The sequence below is a fragment of the Plectropomus leopardus genome, chromosome 7 (assembly GCF_008729295.1).
Source record: "Plectropomus leopardus isolate mb chromosome 7, YSFRI_Pleo_2.0, whole genome shotgun sequence".
NCBI classification, from domain to species: domain Eukaryota; kingdom Metazoa; phylum Chordata; class Actinopteri; order Perciformes; family Serranidae; genus Plectropomus; species Plectropomus leopardus.
Genome location: NC_056469.1, coordinates 16,092,864 through 16,111,321, shown reverse-complemented (window position 1 = coordinate 16,111,321; position 18,458 = coordinate 16,092,864). Strand labels below are relative to the sequence as shown.

The 18,458-nt window shown below is 38.4% G+C and overlaps 1 protein-coding gene across 1 annotated transcript; it reads right to left on the bottom strand.

Moving 5' to 3' along the window:
* Window positions 1–11,132: 11,132 nt before the first annotated feature.
* Window positions 11,133–18,458, bottom strand: paqr7b (progestin and adipoQ receptor family member VII, b). The gene is made up of 2 exons (XM_042490905.1): window positions 18,326–18,458; window positions 11,133–14,440 (listed from the first exon to the last, which is right to left on the bottom strand). Exon 2 carries the CDS (start codon window positions 14,432–14,434, stop codon window positions 13,376–13,378), a length of 1,059 nt encoding a protein of 352 aa, XP_042346839.1. The 5' UTR covers window positions 14,435–14,440; window positions 18,326–18,458; the 3' UTR covers window positions 11,133–13,375.

The window sequence follows — 18,458 nt, the reverse complement described above, 5'->3', positions numbered from 1 at the left end:
CATCAATCTTTCATAAAATCTACAGCCTGATTTATTTGGACTTGAAAGTGCTGCAATAAATTCTAAATAGCACCATAACTAATCTTCAGATTGACTGCAAATGGATTGCAGCCAGACCTTATTATGCTCATGTAACAGCAAGTAGACAAAATGTTGTTTTTCACAGCATTTGACAGCCAAAAACATTCTGTATAAAATAATGTTTTTGGCATATTTTTAACATGTGTAATTGGCTATTAGCCTTCAGTAGATTAAGTGGCCGTATATATTAAAAATAATGATCGCGCAAATATGCTTCTTTAGGTATCTGACCAAAGCCAGCTTTAAAATCAAGAGCAGAATTATATGGGAAACACATTAAATGCACATCATGCTGGACTACTCCAGCAGACTCAGGTTAATTGGGATTAGAAGGAAGTTCCTCACCCCCCTCCAGCATCTCTAAAAACTCTCTCAAACCCTGTTTCAAAGTACTTCTCTCTCACAATAGAGAGGCCGAAAGAGAACCTTAATCAGACACAGTGTGACAATGCCAGAGTTTTTATCAGCCCTGCCCCGCCTCTCTGTGATTTAGTTACTGTGCCGCCGCTGTCAGTCCGAGTGCCATCTATCAGCCTGTGTCGATTCACAGAGCCGGGAGCTCCACGCCATAGCGATTGCCTCCACCCATTCCTTGTTTTCTCTCAGACACTTCTATTTAGATTTTGTCAAGATACACTCATCACATTATATGCATTGTTTCAGAGTGATGGGCATGGGGGGGTTCTCTTCTTTTTATATGTCTTCACAGTCCTTTTGTTAATACTCCCAGCTCACCTCCTCGACAGATAAGAAAAAGGATGTGTTACATGGGGACTTGGGGGTTTAGATTATTTTGGGCCAGTTAACAAAGATAAGTGTTGTTTTGAATTCAGTGTGGATCTGTGTACAACGCCACCTGTGGCTCCACATCACTGACTGTTTATGTTTATTTAGGGAGATTACATTTTACGCTCTGATCTTGATTAAGCTGTTGATACATGTAATGACTTAATATCACAGATAAATAAGCAAAGTTGGAAAAAAAATCTGAAGTACCTGTAATGTAAAGCTTTGTAATAGCAAGAAAATATGAATATAGTGCATGTAGGTGGTTACAGTTCAATGGTAAGTAATCACAACAAAATGTCTTACCATCTGCTGCTCTGCCCATTCTCCCCGAACATATGTGGAGTTTTCATTGACTGTGAATAATGACATGCAACGAAATTCAACAAACGTGCATTATATGTACTGAAAGATTAGGCTGTGATTTTTTCAGTATTTGTGGTCATTTTCAAAAAGAATGTTCTGCAATGAAAACAATCCAGGTACACTGGCTGTGCTTTACGTTTACAGTACTTGTTCTTAATGTCTAAACCTCAGGTGCGTACGGAGTACGGCAAAAGAGCCTTTGGCAAAGAGATGCCTTGGAATTGCTTATTTTTATTGTTTGTTTTGACCAGGAAACTCTTGAAAAAGAATGTTTTTTCTGATTAAGTAAAATTTAAACAAAAAACAAACAAAAACAAAAAACAAAAAAAAAACAATGCACAGCAGAGTATACAAAAGACTTTGGAGAAGGCTCATAGATGGAATTGAATTGCAATAATGGAATATGTGGACTGCTATTTTGAAGCCTCAGTTTTTGCATTTTAGTAATCCCGTGTTTTTTTTATTTGCATGTTTTTTTGTGTGTTTTTTAGTGCCAGAAGTGACTATATTAGCTGTAGAGGAGCAAGTGCACCATTTGAAAGCCCTTTCAAATAATAGCCCTTAAATAAACGTTACTTTGGGCTTCAATAAAATGTATTCGAGTGGGTTATATCGACCCCACCACCACCACCACACACACACACACACACACACACACACACACACACACACACACACACACACACACACACACATTGTTTTGGGGTTTTTTGTTACAGGCTGTAAACATTTTTAATTTTACTATAAAGATGGGCGATTAACACAGGGGTCAATTCACTCTGTTTTGGAGCCAGCCTCAAGTGGCCATTCAATGAACTGCAGCTAAGGGACTTCTGTTTTGGCTTCAGTTTTCATCTTTGCATGCTGCCGCTTGAAAAGTCTCTGTCGCACCAGATTTGGTGCTCCTGTCTCAGTTCTCCCCTTTATCCCCAATAGAGCTGCTCCAACTTCATGGTCAGAATGAGAAGCTCCACTTCTGGATCCCATCCAACCTTGTTAAGGATGGTGTCTCTGCCATCTCCTCAGCCATCACAGAAATAATTCACTACTCCTTCAGTTCTGTTTCAGTCCCCCGAACACTCAGACTGGATGCTGTCAACCCAATCCTCAAAAAACCTGGACTCAACCCTGAAATCAAGAGTAATTTCTGGCCCATCTCCAATCTCCACTTTCTGTCAAAACTACTGTAAGGTGTTGTTGCCTCTCAACTCAAAGCCCACCACATCTCAAACGACCTGTTGGAAACATTTCAATCTGGCTTCCACTCACAGCACAGCACAGAAACAGCTCCTCCTTAAAGTCACCTCCTCCTCTTCACAGACTCTGGTCACCTAAGCTTTCTCATCCATCAGACGTCACATTAGCATTTATTTCAAGTCACGTTTTCAGCCACCTGACCATTCTAGGTCAAATCTTAACTCTCATTAAGCTCTGTTTTGTTCTCCTGAGGGTTCCTGAGTCTTTGGATGCTAAATGCTCCACTTTCTTCACCAAACTACCTTCAGCTTTATTTGTTTCAGAGCTGTGAAGGTACCATAGTACAGGGTTTATTAGAGCTGCAATTTGTTTATTTCCCAAAAAACATAAGAGATGGCAGGAGGTGGGTTAAAAAAGGATAAGATAACGAATCACCACATATCTTGATAATTTTGTTGAACTGTATTTACAACTAACTGAATGACAAACAGATGATGTGTTTATGGTGTTAAGCCTTCATCAGAGCACTATGAAAGCAGTGAGATCTCTTTCTAAGCGAGGCTGTGTTCTTCTCATTTTGCCTTTAGTTGTATGCCTCAGGCATTTTTATTCTCACTGTTTATAGAAAAAAATCACTTTGGTGATTAGTTTCACTTCTTATCATACCATTATTGCAGCCACTATACACAAAATTGCCAGTACTTTTTCTGATAGTGCTGTGACAGCTTTTCCTCTACATTTGGTGCACAACCTCTCACACAAAATCAGCCTCCCACCGGATGCGCAACTGTTGCTGAATAAGCCGGTTTAAACTGTAGAAAAGGGATCACAGAAGGTTGCCAGTTTCAAGCGGCTCTCAGGTCTTCTGCTCTTTGAAGAAAGAGCAAGTCTATTCAGCAACACTGAGCCAATATACCATATAGCACCATTTCTCTTTATCTTCTGTACCTCCCCAAAAATTCAATTTAACAATTTCTGTACTAATCCTCAGTGTGGAGGTAATCCCTGAAAAAGTCACAACAATAACTGAGCCCATCCAATTGCATAATCCAAGAATTACACTCAGAGTTACAACTGAAAACTGAAAATAGATAACTCTATACCTACCATAAGAGAATAGTTCTGTCTTGCTCAAGACTTTCATCATTCACTCAGAGGAGAAAGTTATTTCAACAACTATGTCATAAAAGACCCTTCAGCGTAATGTAAAGATATTAAAACCAGTGATTGTAGGGAAACTCAAAATGGCTTCTCTTTTTCTATAGCAACAATCACGAAAAGCTCGTTCAAACACATCCGTCAGAAAATCGAAACCAGCGCTGCAGGTGCATGGGTAATTGAATAGTGTGTATCAAGGAACAGAGATGAGCAGGGGAAGCGTACAGATAGGCTTCAACAAAAGGATCCCAAGCCATCTGGAGTCTTTTGAGAAAACTCACACTGTGGTGGTGGAGGAGGAGGAGAAGGAGGAGGGGACTCTTCACCAGGTGATGGATTTTCAGAGTTGGAACATAAAGACTCTTCTGTGAGACACAATGCGAATAAAGGAAAAGATACACTGGGTAAGAGGATCAGGGGATTGACATTTTGACAAGCGCATAACCATCAATACTATAATTTATTCAGTATTTAAAGCGGCTATACAGATTATGCAAATCCTCAGCCCCAATTCCATACTACACTCTGAATGTATATGTGCAATATAGACATTATAGTCTGTTAGTGAGGACAAGAGAAACCAATTTACTTATAACTGTCTTAAACACACAACAAATGATAAAATACTTACACCATGTCCATAAAACCGACCCTTTAGAATGTTACTGTCAAAAATAGATAAATAAATTCACAGGAAACCAAAATGTTTTTATTTTCTGAAGTGTTGGGTGGAGTTGTTTCAACATTATCCACAATTAGCAGTGAAGAAATAGTTTTACATTTTGGAAAAATGCCCTTTTTTTATGTTCGTGTTCAGAGTTAGATGAAAAGACTAACATGCCTCGAGGCAATGCTGCCTATAACAGGGGAGAACCAACCATAAATTATTGAAACAACAAAAATAAATTGTATTTATTCTTGCTATGGTAAAATGTAGCCGGCAGAGTATACCTGCAGAGTATACTTTATTTTGTCACCTATCCTACATGAACACACCACAGTCTCACTCTAAAACTCTCCAAACTTCAGCTAGTTCAAAATGCTGCTGCAACACTACTCCAACAAAAATCCAATAAAAGAGTCCACATAACATCCATTTTAGCATCTCTTCACTGGTTACCTGTATGTTGCAGAACTAATACTAAATTTGTACTGATTACTTTTAAAGCATTTTAGGGTTATATCACTGACTCACTAACCCTTTAGCTTGAGTACAGATCCTCCTGCAGGCGTATGTTCGTAATTCTTAGGTCAAGGCTAAAAAACAGAGGAGACTGAGCGAATGGAGTCACAGCCCCATGACTCTAGAACAAGCGACTGGAGGAGATCAGGCCAGCTAGCTCTATTTCTTTTTTGAAATTTCTCTTAAAACACACTCTTTTAGAAATGCTTACTGTTTAAATTGCTTATTATTCTATTTTACTTAAATTTTTTAATAAGTTTTAGTAATCCACACCTTGCTTAACACTACCTCTGTATCAAGTGTACTTTTAGTTATTATTTACCTGGTCATTTCTATTGTTTTTATGTGTTTGTGAAGCAGTTTTTATTTGATTTTGAACAATGTTATATAATGTTATTATTTTACTCAAAATCTGCTGAGACTTAGTGTGCAGTATTGAATTTGGACACAGCAAAAGTTGTATTGTACTGTACTGTATTGTGCTGTAATATATATTGTGCTGTTAACACTATTGCCAAAATCAGATCTCAAAGAAAGGTTTATGTTATAGTAAAGAAATCGTGCTGCAGAAGAATGGAGTTCTGCCTGTCATGTCTCCACTCCAAGTGAGCAAAAGGTCATTCAAACAACACCCACGAAACAAGTCTATCTACCCCCCTAAGCTCCACCAGCACAAGCCTGCTGTGAGAAAAACACAATGTCCAGGCTTCTTAAAGTTTCCCATTTTCTGGTTATCTGGGTATAATGTGTTGGGAGTCTGTAACCCTGCTGTATACAGAGAGGTTAAGGGGCAGAAGGAGGGAATTCATTATCCTTGAGCAGCAATGGGCTTTGGCAAGAGAGAGGGACTTTCAGATAGGGCATACGTGCTTCCTGCTCACCTCCACCAGCCGCCAGTATCTCCACAACAAGCTCATGATGAATAGGGCCGATCAACAGGCAGGCTGATTGGTGGAGCAAGTAGCATCGAGGCTACAGCACAGATGAAGAGGAGGTAAGAAGTGTCTCTTTAGGAACAGACTGAATCTATTACGTTTGTAGTAAATTCTGACAGTGCTGTAGTACGAGTGCAACAGTGTATATCAATGCCAGCAAGGACAACGCAATATTTGTAAGATCATGATGCTGGTTCTCTTATGATACTCTATGAGTAGCATTAACATTAGACTAAACAATGAGCCAGTGCCTCATTAATGGTTTTAACGATGCCAGTGACACACTGCAAACCTTAAGAAGGATCATATCCTGAAACAACCCTGCATTGGCCAAAACCTCACATTTTACATGCCTCAACAGTCTGCTTCATCTGTTCTTTTATCTATATTTCATGCTTCTGTTTCTTTTAGCCTTTATCTGTCTACTGCAGTGTCTTCCTCTGCTTAACAATACACGGCCTAATAACTGATGAGAAACACTGCTGTGGGAATGCCAGAAAAAATCGAACACTGTGAAGTACAGTACCCATTTTAGTTGATAAATGTGACTGGAAAACAATGGCAATCAAAAAGGAAGCAATATAAAAGGGGAGTTGAGTGACAAGTATAGAATATGCCATATAAAGTGTTTCTAATTTGAACCCAAGTAGACATCCAAAATCCACAGAAGGCCATGTTTCATTTCTTAGAAGTGCAAATCAAAGCTGGAACCATGAGGCTTTTGAAAAATCTCTTTTGGCCCTATGTAAACCATCTATAGCATATGGCACAAGTGCTTTTAGGGTGTGTCCAACAACTGCAAATTGGAGAGGTGAGCAGTTTTCTGCTAAGAGTCCTGCAGTATGAGCAGTAATGTCGCTGCAGCAAATATCATGGGACATTTAAGCAGAAAAAATCAAAGCTGCAGTTATACATTTCAGAGGAAACCGAACTAAACTTTCTGCCCCTCATGCATAAATGCGAACAGTTTCTCTTAATGTGGAGTCTAACAGCAGCTCTGCTCTGCTCTCTGCTATGTTCACATTTAAGAGTGTAATCAATATTTTCCTTATTAATTATGTATTATTTCACCCACCCACTACCCATTCACTCATCCCTGTGTATGTAACAAGCAGAGTGCATGCATGTTGTGAACCTACATATTTAGGCGCATCTTACTATCTGAATAACGCACCCTTTAAATAGCAGGAAAATAATGCCCCATTCTGACTTCAGACCGGGGTAAAAGAGGTTTTTGTTAAGCCAAGGTGCAGTCACTTTCTGCTGTGCATTGTTAGCATTACACCAGCCATGCACCTGCCCACACCTCATTTTAAGATCTACACACCCTTGGGCACATAAATGGGCACAGGTATCTTTACACAACATTTTAATTATCAGCGCCTTTCTCGACACTCAAGGTCACCTCAATCAAACAATACCAGTGTATGTGTTTAACAGTTTTTTGAAGGTGCTGGTGGTTGTATTTTGTTACATGGAAAGACCTAGACAAGCTGCTTTGTCTTCATGCTATGTTAAGATAAGCTAAGTTAAATGAAGCAACTCTTGGCATCAGCTTCATATTTAACAGGCAGATCTGAAAGTGGTATTGATCTGTTCATCGAACTCTTGAGAAGAAAGCAAACAAACTATCCCTTCAAGTCTACAAAGGAATAACAGTATTTTAATTCCCTACATAATGTTCATGACGTGAATCAAATTTATAGGCAGCACTAAATATAATCTAGCATTTGTTTAGTATACCAGTCGAACATTTTAGACCTAAAGAACCAAATCAGGTGTTTTCCATATGCATCTCATACTTCAAATAAACCATTGTTTCAACTGTAATGAGAATTAAATCTACTATATCCAGTAGAAAATGAGTGGGAAAAATATTTCTAGTCCTGGTGTTTATCTTCACAGGTATTACATTTTCCATTTCTGATTCATTTCTAATTTACAGTCAGATAAAGCGTGTGTTCAGTTCCTCATATGATTACATCCCTCATAACACAGTGACTTTCCCAAAGCTTTTTCTCCACGTAATAACAAAAGCGAAAGGCCATATGAAAATGCCACAATAACAAAAGATGTGGGAACAAAATACCTGGCAACGCAGAGGAGGCTCATCAAACAAAAAAAGAAATAGACGGAAAAAGAAGTTGGCTGTCTGTCACCTGGCAAGAAGGAGGAGGCGATTTAATAACTCTGAACAAAGCTGTTCCCTCTAGCAAGTCAAACCTTTAATTACAAAACACGATAGGAGAGTAAGGCCACCCAATATTACCTCTGCAACCTTGATACAAATCATACAAAGCAAATGAAGCGTTTAAAAAGGAAGTGGAGAGGAGCAATAGCTTTGCAGTGCAGCTCGGCATAGAGAGGAACCGAGGCGGAGGGAGTGGGCCAAGTGAAGCTGAGAGGAGAGGGACAGCGAGCTGCTCAAGGAACAGGCGTATGAAAATTGATGGAGTCTGGGGAAGCAATTGATAGTTAGAGGACAGGAAGCAGGCTGTAAGGCAATTATCACTATCTCTGCCATTTGATTTAACTCCGTCTGAGTGTATAATACTGTGAATTAATCACATCCAGGGTAGGTACATCAGGAGCCCATTTCTGCCTTAAATTTCAATGATTCTTCTCCATCAGTGGAAAATGTACTTAAGAGATATTCTAATTAGAGCAGCATATGAATTTCCACTCACTTGGGGTAGGATGTGTTTGTGTGTGTGTAAGTAGGAGGGAGGCAGAAGGCAAAGCTTGATGAGACAGTTACCTTGTATGAATGCAGTGTACGAGCCAGCTCAATCATCATAAGCAAAGCTCCTGACAAATATTAACAAAAGGCATGATACTAAGTAAACTCCCACACAATTCCATATATTTAGACTAATAGGAACAAAATAGACACATGTAAACAAAAAGTCGGCATTAACACCCGAAGTCCCCCCATCCAAACATGCATACATGTGCATGCATAAACAATAAATGCCACCCACAAGGCTGCAGTGCAGGCAAGATCCAACTACTGTATTGTTCCCAGAGGAACATCTGCATGCATAATATTAGATTTAATCATGTAATATTATTCTACGTCTATTAAGCAAATGTTTACAACAATAATTAACTTTTGTCCGTTTTCACTGAGAGTTTAATTCAACACAGGAGATGTTGTACAGTATTTTGTTTAGCAATCCAGGCTGCAGATGGCTTTTATGAATATTCTGATGTGTTACAACAGCAGGGCATCACTATCAATAAAATGCATTTTAAAAGAACTATCTTGATTGACCTGTAAGTTCATTATAAAGTGCTGTGATACATTAGTAATACAGAGTATGCTTGGGATGATATGCAGATCATTTGTGCCCCCTAATGGAAAGATTCATTTTTATAAACATTGTTTTTTGTGAAATGAAATAAATCTTATTGAGCTTGTCTTTCCAGAAGAACTCCAAACGATGCAACTTTTGTTTCTCTAGATACATTTTAGAGCTCGTTGCCCAAGAAGAAAATAATTTTGTGCCTATTAAAGACATGTAGGAGAGAAGCAATCTGTGGTACATTTATCAACCTTCAGCAGTAATCAGAACAACAGAATCATAATGTCTTTCTTCATCTGAATTTTGATAAATATTTAACACATAAGCAACCTATTTGCTTATTATTCAATGAGTGATTTATGCTCGTTTCTGAAGGATACTGTTAAACCTATCACATATCTGAAGCCATTTTACTTACAAACAGATTTAAAGTATGTTATAAATTTCACAATCAGCATTAGGAGGATACCTTTACTAAAAACGTCCCCCTCATATCTTTATGGGATAACTGCTTCTCCATTATCATCATTCTTGTATTTAACAGCACTAAGAAGATTGGCTGTCCATGTAAAACCCATACAATATATTTAAACACATCTTTTCCTAACCTTTTTACCTTAAGACACTTCCGTTCCGTTTTACCTGAGGTGAGACAATTCTCTCAATATGCTGTAGTTTTTCCTTCAGTCAAACCGTAACTGTACCAAACAACAAGGCTGCCCTCTGGTGGTGTTGTGAAAGACACCTATTATAACTGAGACATGGCTGAGAAACAGTTAGATTTTAGAGTAGATCTGTCTTCACTGTCTATTTTTTACATTTACCGCCTCATAACTTGCAGTCCAGGGCCATTACTCTGCTAGAAGTCAGGTCTGGGAATAAAATCAACTGGGTGTCGTACATTTTGGCGACTGTATAACATTACTTGTGAGGGTATGGGTTAAAAAATGTCGGCTTTCAGAACAGTTCTATTGCCTGCAAAAGGAAAAGACAGGCCAAATAGATCTGCAGTCTCAAGTTAAGACATTAATAATCCTTGTTTCTTGATATACATCTTTTGTATTTTAGGAAATCATACTTACAGGTATACTATTTAGGATTTTTCTAAAAACAATGTACAGATTCATTCAACAGTAATCTGTCAATCATCACTTAAGCTTATGGTGGTGTATTTTTCTGCAGAGACTCTGCCATCTGCCTTTATTTTCATATTTTCTTCTTACTGTCTGTGTTTGGGACGTTTATAGGCGTGTGCCTTCACAGCGTTTAGGTGAGGTCAGGGCTTTATAAAAAGGTAGCGACCAGGTGAGACAGTAACTAGCAGGCATTCAAGAAAAACAGCACCAAAATGCAAATATAGCAAGGTGAAATTCCAAACAAGTATATCAGTGGTTGGCTTTTACTTTCACTTTGGCTGGCGAGCGTCTTTACAAATCCTAACCGACAATCGTATAGTACACCTTTAAAACGAAAGATATACAAATGAGCCTCCATAAACTTTCAATCTAACGAACATTATAATTTTATTTAAATTTAATTCATTTAATAATGCTGCAAAGTTCTGAATGAATGCACATAATATGCAATCACTATGGAGCTTGACTGAGTTTCAATATATAGACATTAATGTGTTTTAATGTATGGAAGCAAATAAAAAGTTTTGATCTCACGAGACACTGAAAAACTAATAGTGAAAAAAAAGCATAATACATAATCTTTAAAATTTTAATACCATTGAATTAATAGCACTGAAATATTGCTGTTTGAAACATCATTTCAAGTTTTGCAATTTAAAAAAGAAAAACTTTTTTTTCATCTTTGATTCACAAGCCTTCCTTGATCATGTGCCTGACAAAAACACGAGGTCAAACGGCAGAGGTTAAGCGAGGGGGACTCAAACCACAATGTTTACGGATGGTTTTCAGAATAAAATGTTTCACTGCTGTGAAGTGCCATTTAAACTTCAACATCCAGCAGCACAATTGGGTTTTCAGTTGCTACAAAGAGTCAGATTATTTTTATCTCCCTCTGCTCCCACATAATGTTAACCTGTGACAAAGAACAGGGAGAATTTGAAGTTACTGTAACACTTTATTTTCTTAAATACAATAGAATATTAGTACAGTCAGTCACATTTTTTTTTAGAGGCAAAAGACATTCTGGTCCTTTTCACCCTGCTTTCATTAAAAGGGATAAAGGAAAACCTTGGGTGGCATCAGAGGCTACGTTTACACACAAATTCAGTAGAGTATACTTGTTTGACAAAAAAAAAAATCTATTTAGAAAAAATATTTGTCACATTCCAGCTACTCCTGTCCTGATTGAACAAATCCAGGTTATGTCCTCATGGGACATAAATCATCATCCCAGTAGAAATATTTTTGGTTCTTTTTTGGACAATAAGCTCATGTCATAGGCAGGGCTGGTGAAAGAAATGCAGGCTTCATTTGCCAATTGGATATCATTAGCCTGTTACAAAGCCTTTCAATAAAGTATTAGATTACATGTACAAAATTAGCCTTCTGCATGAGAGCCTCAGTCTTGTTGCCAACAAATTTATAACCATGCACAACAAGGGAGGTGTCTTGCAGAGGTTTCTGCGGGTTATTCCGAATTCTAACAAAACCAGAATAACCACATTCACAGCAGATGCCTCCATGCATGTAAACATAGCCAGTGTTGTCAGCTACAGTATATACAGTGTTGAATTCAGGCAGTGCATGATGAGACCAGGTCAGTAATGCCAAAGTCAACATTTAGAGAGTTCATATTAAGGGGCGTCAAGGTTAAATCTCACCAGTAACATGTTTGCAGTCAGGTCAAGACATCATTTAAATCAACTGACTCTGAATTCATCTCTCAGGAGTACCATCACTGAAGCAATAACAGATTCATTGGCACATTTAACACCATCATGAACACAGAGTGCTCTAATGAATATAGATCATTTCTGACATTTAAAGATTTTGTGAGGTAAAAATCTAAGCAACATTATCAGTGAGCCATATCTGTGATATTCTTTTATAACAAAAGTCATCAAACAAAGAGAGAAAAAAAACATCTTCAGTCTAACAGTGCATCAGTATGAAAATGATGTATTCATAGCCATTTAAAGTCTGATAGGCAGCAGGACACTCAACACAAAACACACTCAGCATTTGCATCAAAACAGGAATGTGCTGTATTCCACCAGAGAAAAGATGCATTCAGTTCTGAGTGCTATTAGGTGGAGACAAAATGGGATGCAAATGACTTTCAAGAGAAAGACAGCTTATTTACAGGATAAGAAAGAAGTGCAAGGCTAAGCTTTCATAGACATTCACACACTTAATATCCACGGTATATACCAAAAGACATGCATAGAGGCACGTACATATTCATCATACAAAAAGAAAACATACCAAAAAGCAGAACACCAGTCAGACGCAGCTTTTGGGACTCAAAATCTGATCAGGCGACTATGAAAACAATGAGCGCAAAAGCTTTGACATCATGGGATGTGAAAAAGGCAAAAGCTGAAGTTCCAGCCCTTTGAATAAAAAAGATTAACATTGTCACAACAACAAAGAGACATCAGTAATCTTCCATCCATCTTTTACCCAATACTGAGTGCCAGCCTCATTTTTAACAGAATTCAACAGAATGTTATCAGAAGAAAGAAAATCCTTCTTTTTTTAATGAGAGGTACAATATTTGGTTTTCAAATTGGGTCTCAACTTTCTCAGAATATGTTCAAACATTAGTGTGGCACAGTGTGAGCGCCTTAAATTAAAAAACAAATCCCTGCTTTGATCCCTAAGAGAGGGGCAGAATTAAATGGAAAAGAAGAGTCAGAAATGTAAATCAAGACCAGCAATTTATATTGGATTGGAATTGGTATCTGACTGCTATATACGATAATGTAACTGGAAATTGTAAAAACAATTAATGCTTGAGTGATTTCTTAATGCTACAATTTGATTGAGACAGTCAGATTATCCTAAATTTAACAGGGTAAAAGGCATCTTAGAAACTAGTCTTGCAATGTTCAGCTCACCTTGACAGAAAGACTGTTTTTGCACGGTGTAGTAAAACCACATTCTTTTAGACAATGCATAAAAACAGACTAATAAAAGAGCAAGAATCGGGGACTCTTTAGAGTGTCGCACCTGTATCTCGACAGACAGATTAGAGGATTCCCTTTTTTTCTAGCAAATCACAAAAACACACCCTTAATCACTTGTTTTAGCTCACTGTAGTTTGGCAGCTCACATAAAGAAGAAATAATCACTATCACAAACTGATAACTTTCATTGACAAAAACAGTATTTTAATGAATGGTCACTACAGACTTAAATTATTTTATGTTATTCATTTTTTTACTCTTACTCCTCCTTCTCGTGCAGAGAGGCACGGACGCGATTGCGCACGTAAAAAGCGGTAAGAGCACTGCAGCAGGCAGTGAAGATGAAGAGTGCAACGGCGTCGTGCGCAAGGTCGCCGTGAAGGCGTTCGTAGAAGGGGCGGCGCTCTGTGAAGTCCGTTTTTAGCGCCTCGATCTGCGTCAGGGTGCACACCACCACAAACACGTGAAAGATCTGGTGGCCCTGCCCGATGAAGTCACACTTCCCAGGGAATAAACTCTCTGGGTGAGGGCAGCAGAAAAAGTAGGCGCTGATCAGGAAAAAGACCACGTGGTAGAAATGGTACGCCACAACTGGATCGGAGCAGCCCTCCTGGTAGCAGCTGTAGATGCGGTGAACCACTGGGCTTATGTCTAAACAGTAAGCCAAGGCGGAGGGCACCACTTGGCAGAGCTTGAGGGCAAACTTTGGCAGCTCGGGACTCGCGTATTTACCGTAGCAGCAGCCGAAGCAGGTGAGCCAGGCTAAGAAAGCTGCAGCAGGTAAAAAGAGCCCTTGCACTTTAGTGTGCCACTCCTTCTCTATGGCGTAGTAGTAGTGCGCCAAGGCGCTGCCATACTGGTAAACAGCGACCCCAACGTAGTCGAGGAAGTAGAAGGAGTAGTAGGAGAGCTCAGACTTGGCAGAGAGGAGGTGAGCGAGCGCGCTGAAGGAGAGGTAGGTAAAAGCTGCCAGGAGGACAATGAAGAGGGGCTGAGCGTGAGGGTCTCGCAAGAAATCGACCGTCTCTGAGATTTCCTGCCACTTCACCAAGATGATGAGGGCGGCCAGCAGGTGGGTCCACACATTGAGGGTCTCATTGTGCCTTTGGAAGAGGGTGAGGAAGTAGTAGCGCCAGCTTTGGTCCGGCTGTCTGTAGCCGGTGAGGATGTGACGCTCTTGGAACACCCAGGGCACGTCAGACACCTTCACAGTGCAAGGCAGCGTGGGGAAGGCTGACTCCAGCAGCTGAGGGATCTGACGCAGCTGCTGCGCGTTGATAAACAGGCGACCGATCTGCTCCATCACCACCGTCGCCATGGCAAACTGGAGGCCAGAGAGGAGAGCGGAGAGATGGTGCAAACAGTCAGTTAGTCAATATCTGTCTGGCTTTGAGCTACTGTCGTCTCCACGTCTGTTTGTGTGCATCAGTGTGTGTATTCATTGTAGTGTGTGTGTGTGTGTGTGTGTGTTCCTGCAATATAACTACTATCACAAAGCAAAGATTAGTGCATTAGTGGTTTGGTCAGTGAACATATTTAGTGAATCATTTACTCAGTTAGCATGCCATATATTGTGTTTCCAGATTTTGCGTATTGTCCCTTTGATGTGATTGCAATTTTTTTTTTGGTACAATTGTTCCTACAAAACAAATTCCTTTGAAGGTGTCACCTGTAGCTCTGAAATTTATATCAGGCATTTTTACTGTTTTCCAGACCAAATGATTAATCCAAAAGTAATCAACAGATTAACTCATCATAAAAATAATAATTGGTTGAAACCCTGAATCAAGGTGAATTAAAACATCTGGTCAAATAGATTGATAGGATGATGACATTTTCATTAACGTGTCTGTTAAACCGAAGCAATAAGCCGCTGACTAAAAGGCTCCTGAGATTAATTGCAGCGGTGAGCGATAATCCTGTGTGTTTGACGGTGACAGCCTCCTCATTCACAGCACTCATTTTGGTCCATAGTTAATAACCAAAAATGTTGATTAATGCAGCTGTAAGTGTTTTCATTTGGATAAGTGATGTTATGATGATTAAAGGTCCAGTGTGTAGGATTTAGTGGCATCTAATGGGTAGGAGAACTAAAGCAAAAAACTACGGCAAAAATACAGAAATACAAATTACCCTATCGAGAGGCAGTGTTTTATCTGTCCGTTCTGCGCTACTGTAGAAACATGGCGGACTCTGTGTAAGAGGACCTGCTCTAAATGTAGATATAAAAGGCTTATTCTAAGGTAACAAAGGAAAAACAGGATTCTTATTTTCAGGTGATTATAAACTAATGAAAACATAGCTTTAAATGTTACCATTTCTGTCAGACGATGCACCAAAGACCTACACGCTGGACCTTTAATCGTATACGATGAATACTTTTCAAACTGGTGGATATAAATTAGGGTTGCAAAATCTATTAGCTGTTTTTTATCTACACTGCAATGTCAACTTGTGGACAAACACGTTGACAAATACTGTTTTATTGCACTCAGGAATTTTTTGAGTAAGTTAAAAAAGAAACGGGAGAAAACTGCACTTTAAAAATTATTTTTTTATTGGTGCCTTTTGTGTTCAATAAAATGCTTAGCTAATTCAATAAAAGAATTTTAGAAATAATTGTCTGTCTTTTTTTTATTAGACAAGCAAATTGTTGTATTTTAGAATTGTTCTTAAAGTATCAAAATGGCAGAAATGTGTGCACTTTAATATGTGTTTATTTATCAAAAGTAGCATTGGTATCACAATTTTTAATAATGTTACTTCATATTTGCCATCCTGCAGGCCTAATGTGAATGTTATTGGTGGTGGCAGTAGTAGTTTGTCTGGCTGACCATCTGATGGTGTCTCTAAATGTGTCCCTGAGCCTTTGGCTGCTCTACAACATGATGCATCACTTTAAGGGGCAGTTACACACCACAGGACCTCAGGTGTAATAAAGCTCTGACCTCAGCTGCCCTTACGGTCATAAATTCTGCTAATGAGGCCTTCTTTTTCAGTTCTCAGTATCAGTGATTGTTAATGGGAAATCACTCCCTGAAAAGTGTAGAACTCGACACAGAGTCAATATTTCTACATTGTCTGTATATTTATGAGATGTAGATAGGATCTGAGATTTTTTGTAAGTACAAAAGTAAAATCATTAATTTGTATAAAGTGAAAATATAAAATTATGTCCCTTGTAATACAGTGCAATGTATTAGAGAAGTATGTAATGCTAGAAATATAAAATATGTGCATGATGCTACAATGTACAACACAATATATATACAATATATATATATAGGCATAACAATGGGAATGAATACAATTATACAATATGTGTAACATATGGTTAAGTATACATACACACACACACACACACACACACACACACACACACAAACACATATATATATATATATATATATATATATATATATATATATATATATGTAGGCACTGCTTTTCTAGATACTTTTTACAAGTAAAATCAACTTGTCAGATTTACCTTACTATTTACTTACATTATTTAAGGCGATGGGTTTCCTAGATTTTTATGTATCTATTTATTAAGTAGTATCAACTTGTTAGATTTTGCAGTGTATACTGAAGTGACTTTAGGGCTATAATATGAGCATCCTCTACATATACAGGGGCCAGAGATGCTAAATGTACAATATTACAATATAAATGAGAGAGCTGAAAAAAAGGCCTGACTTCTGCTTCCAAAACCATTTCCATTCACAAAATTATCATAGCACTGGGAAACAACTGGGGACCCATGGATGATTTGGATGCATGTGTATTGCAACAATAACTGATTTTTTTGTTTGTTTGTTGTAAAAATCAAATTTAGTGATCTGAACTGTACACTGTTAAGTCTGGCAAGTTGATCTTAAAATAATCTTAGAAACCGATTGCCTCGGAAAGGCAAGCTACATATAACTAAAAATATTAATTTATGTTTACTTTTTGTCTAAGTGTTATGTTTACTTGATGTTTATCTGCATTTAACTAATTTTGTGAAGTCGTTGCAACTTAAATATGACAAGTGAATTCACCTTGTTCTTTCTAAGTAATAGCAACTTCAGTAAACCACGTTAATCTGATCATCACAAAGAGGATTTTGCCATTAATGAAGTCAGGAAATCTACACGTTCTGTTTTTTGCTTTTTTTATTATTATTTCATGTTTAGGAAAATACAAATATGACCGACTAGTTTGTAACTGTCAGAATACATAACACAGTGCTTGGTTTATTGAAGTTGCTAAAATTTACAAAGATTGATATAGCTAACTGAACTTGCCATTTTTAAGTTGCGACAATTTCACAAATATAAGTAAATATATCTAAATTTTAAGTAGGCGAAAATTAACAATATAAAGTGAACCTAAATTGAATTAACAGTTATATTTACTTGCATTGTTCAAGGCAATGGGTCTCCTAGATTTTTATTAATCTATTTATTTATTTATTATGTAATATCAGCTTGTTAGATTTTGCAATGTATAGGCCACTGAACTGATTTTATCTTTATAGGGCTATAATATGAGCGTCCTCAACATATACTGGGACCAGGGTTAAAATATGTTTGCCTACAATATCACTGATCAGATGTGGCCACTCCAGATGTTTCTGGGTTCGTGTAGCCTGCTTTACTTCACAGAGATGTTGGGGAGGCAGAGGGCAGAGACAGCAGCCTGACACAGATCAGGCTGTGTGGGATGAACACAGGCCGAGGTTCAGGAGGAAAAGGCGTGGAGAGATGAATGGGAAGAGCTTACGTAACATAACCCCCATCCGACGTCCACACCCTCCGTTTCCAGCAAGGGTTGCGATCCTCTAAAATATTTATGGGTGAGGAAAAATACTCGACAATAAGAAGGGAGGATGTTACATATCGTGTGTGATATAGCCAGGCCTTTATGGGCCTGTTGCAGTGAATAACCACAGGCAAATGTGCACCTGACGAGTCTGTGTAAATTTGAGATCCAGTACCCGAGATAAATTTGCATTCCTCGGAGCCTCGAGGCTTGTTTCAAGTCACCATGGTTATCACAAACCTATGCTGTCTGCTGGTTAGTGTTGAATTTAGGAAATACCGCTGCACATTTACGAGACCTTACTGGCGCTCGAGCTGCATCTGATACCACGTTATGCCACCTTAATATATTACCGACAAAATGGCATGGATGAAATTAATCACAATGAATAAAACAGACATACCTGTAGACGGTAGATTCAATCCAGAACCTTGAGTTTAGCAGTCGATGAACGGTTAAGAGCCGTACGGAATATATAAAACATTGTTTGAAGGGGTGCACGGAGAAAGGATGACCGTGACGGGAGCAGCGCCTCG

Excerpts from the sequence above, each read along its gene's own strand:
- paqr7b (XM_042490905.1), bottom strand. The coding sequence starts at position 14,434 with ATGGCGACGGTGGTGATGGAGCAGATCGGTCGCCTGTTTATCAACGCG.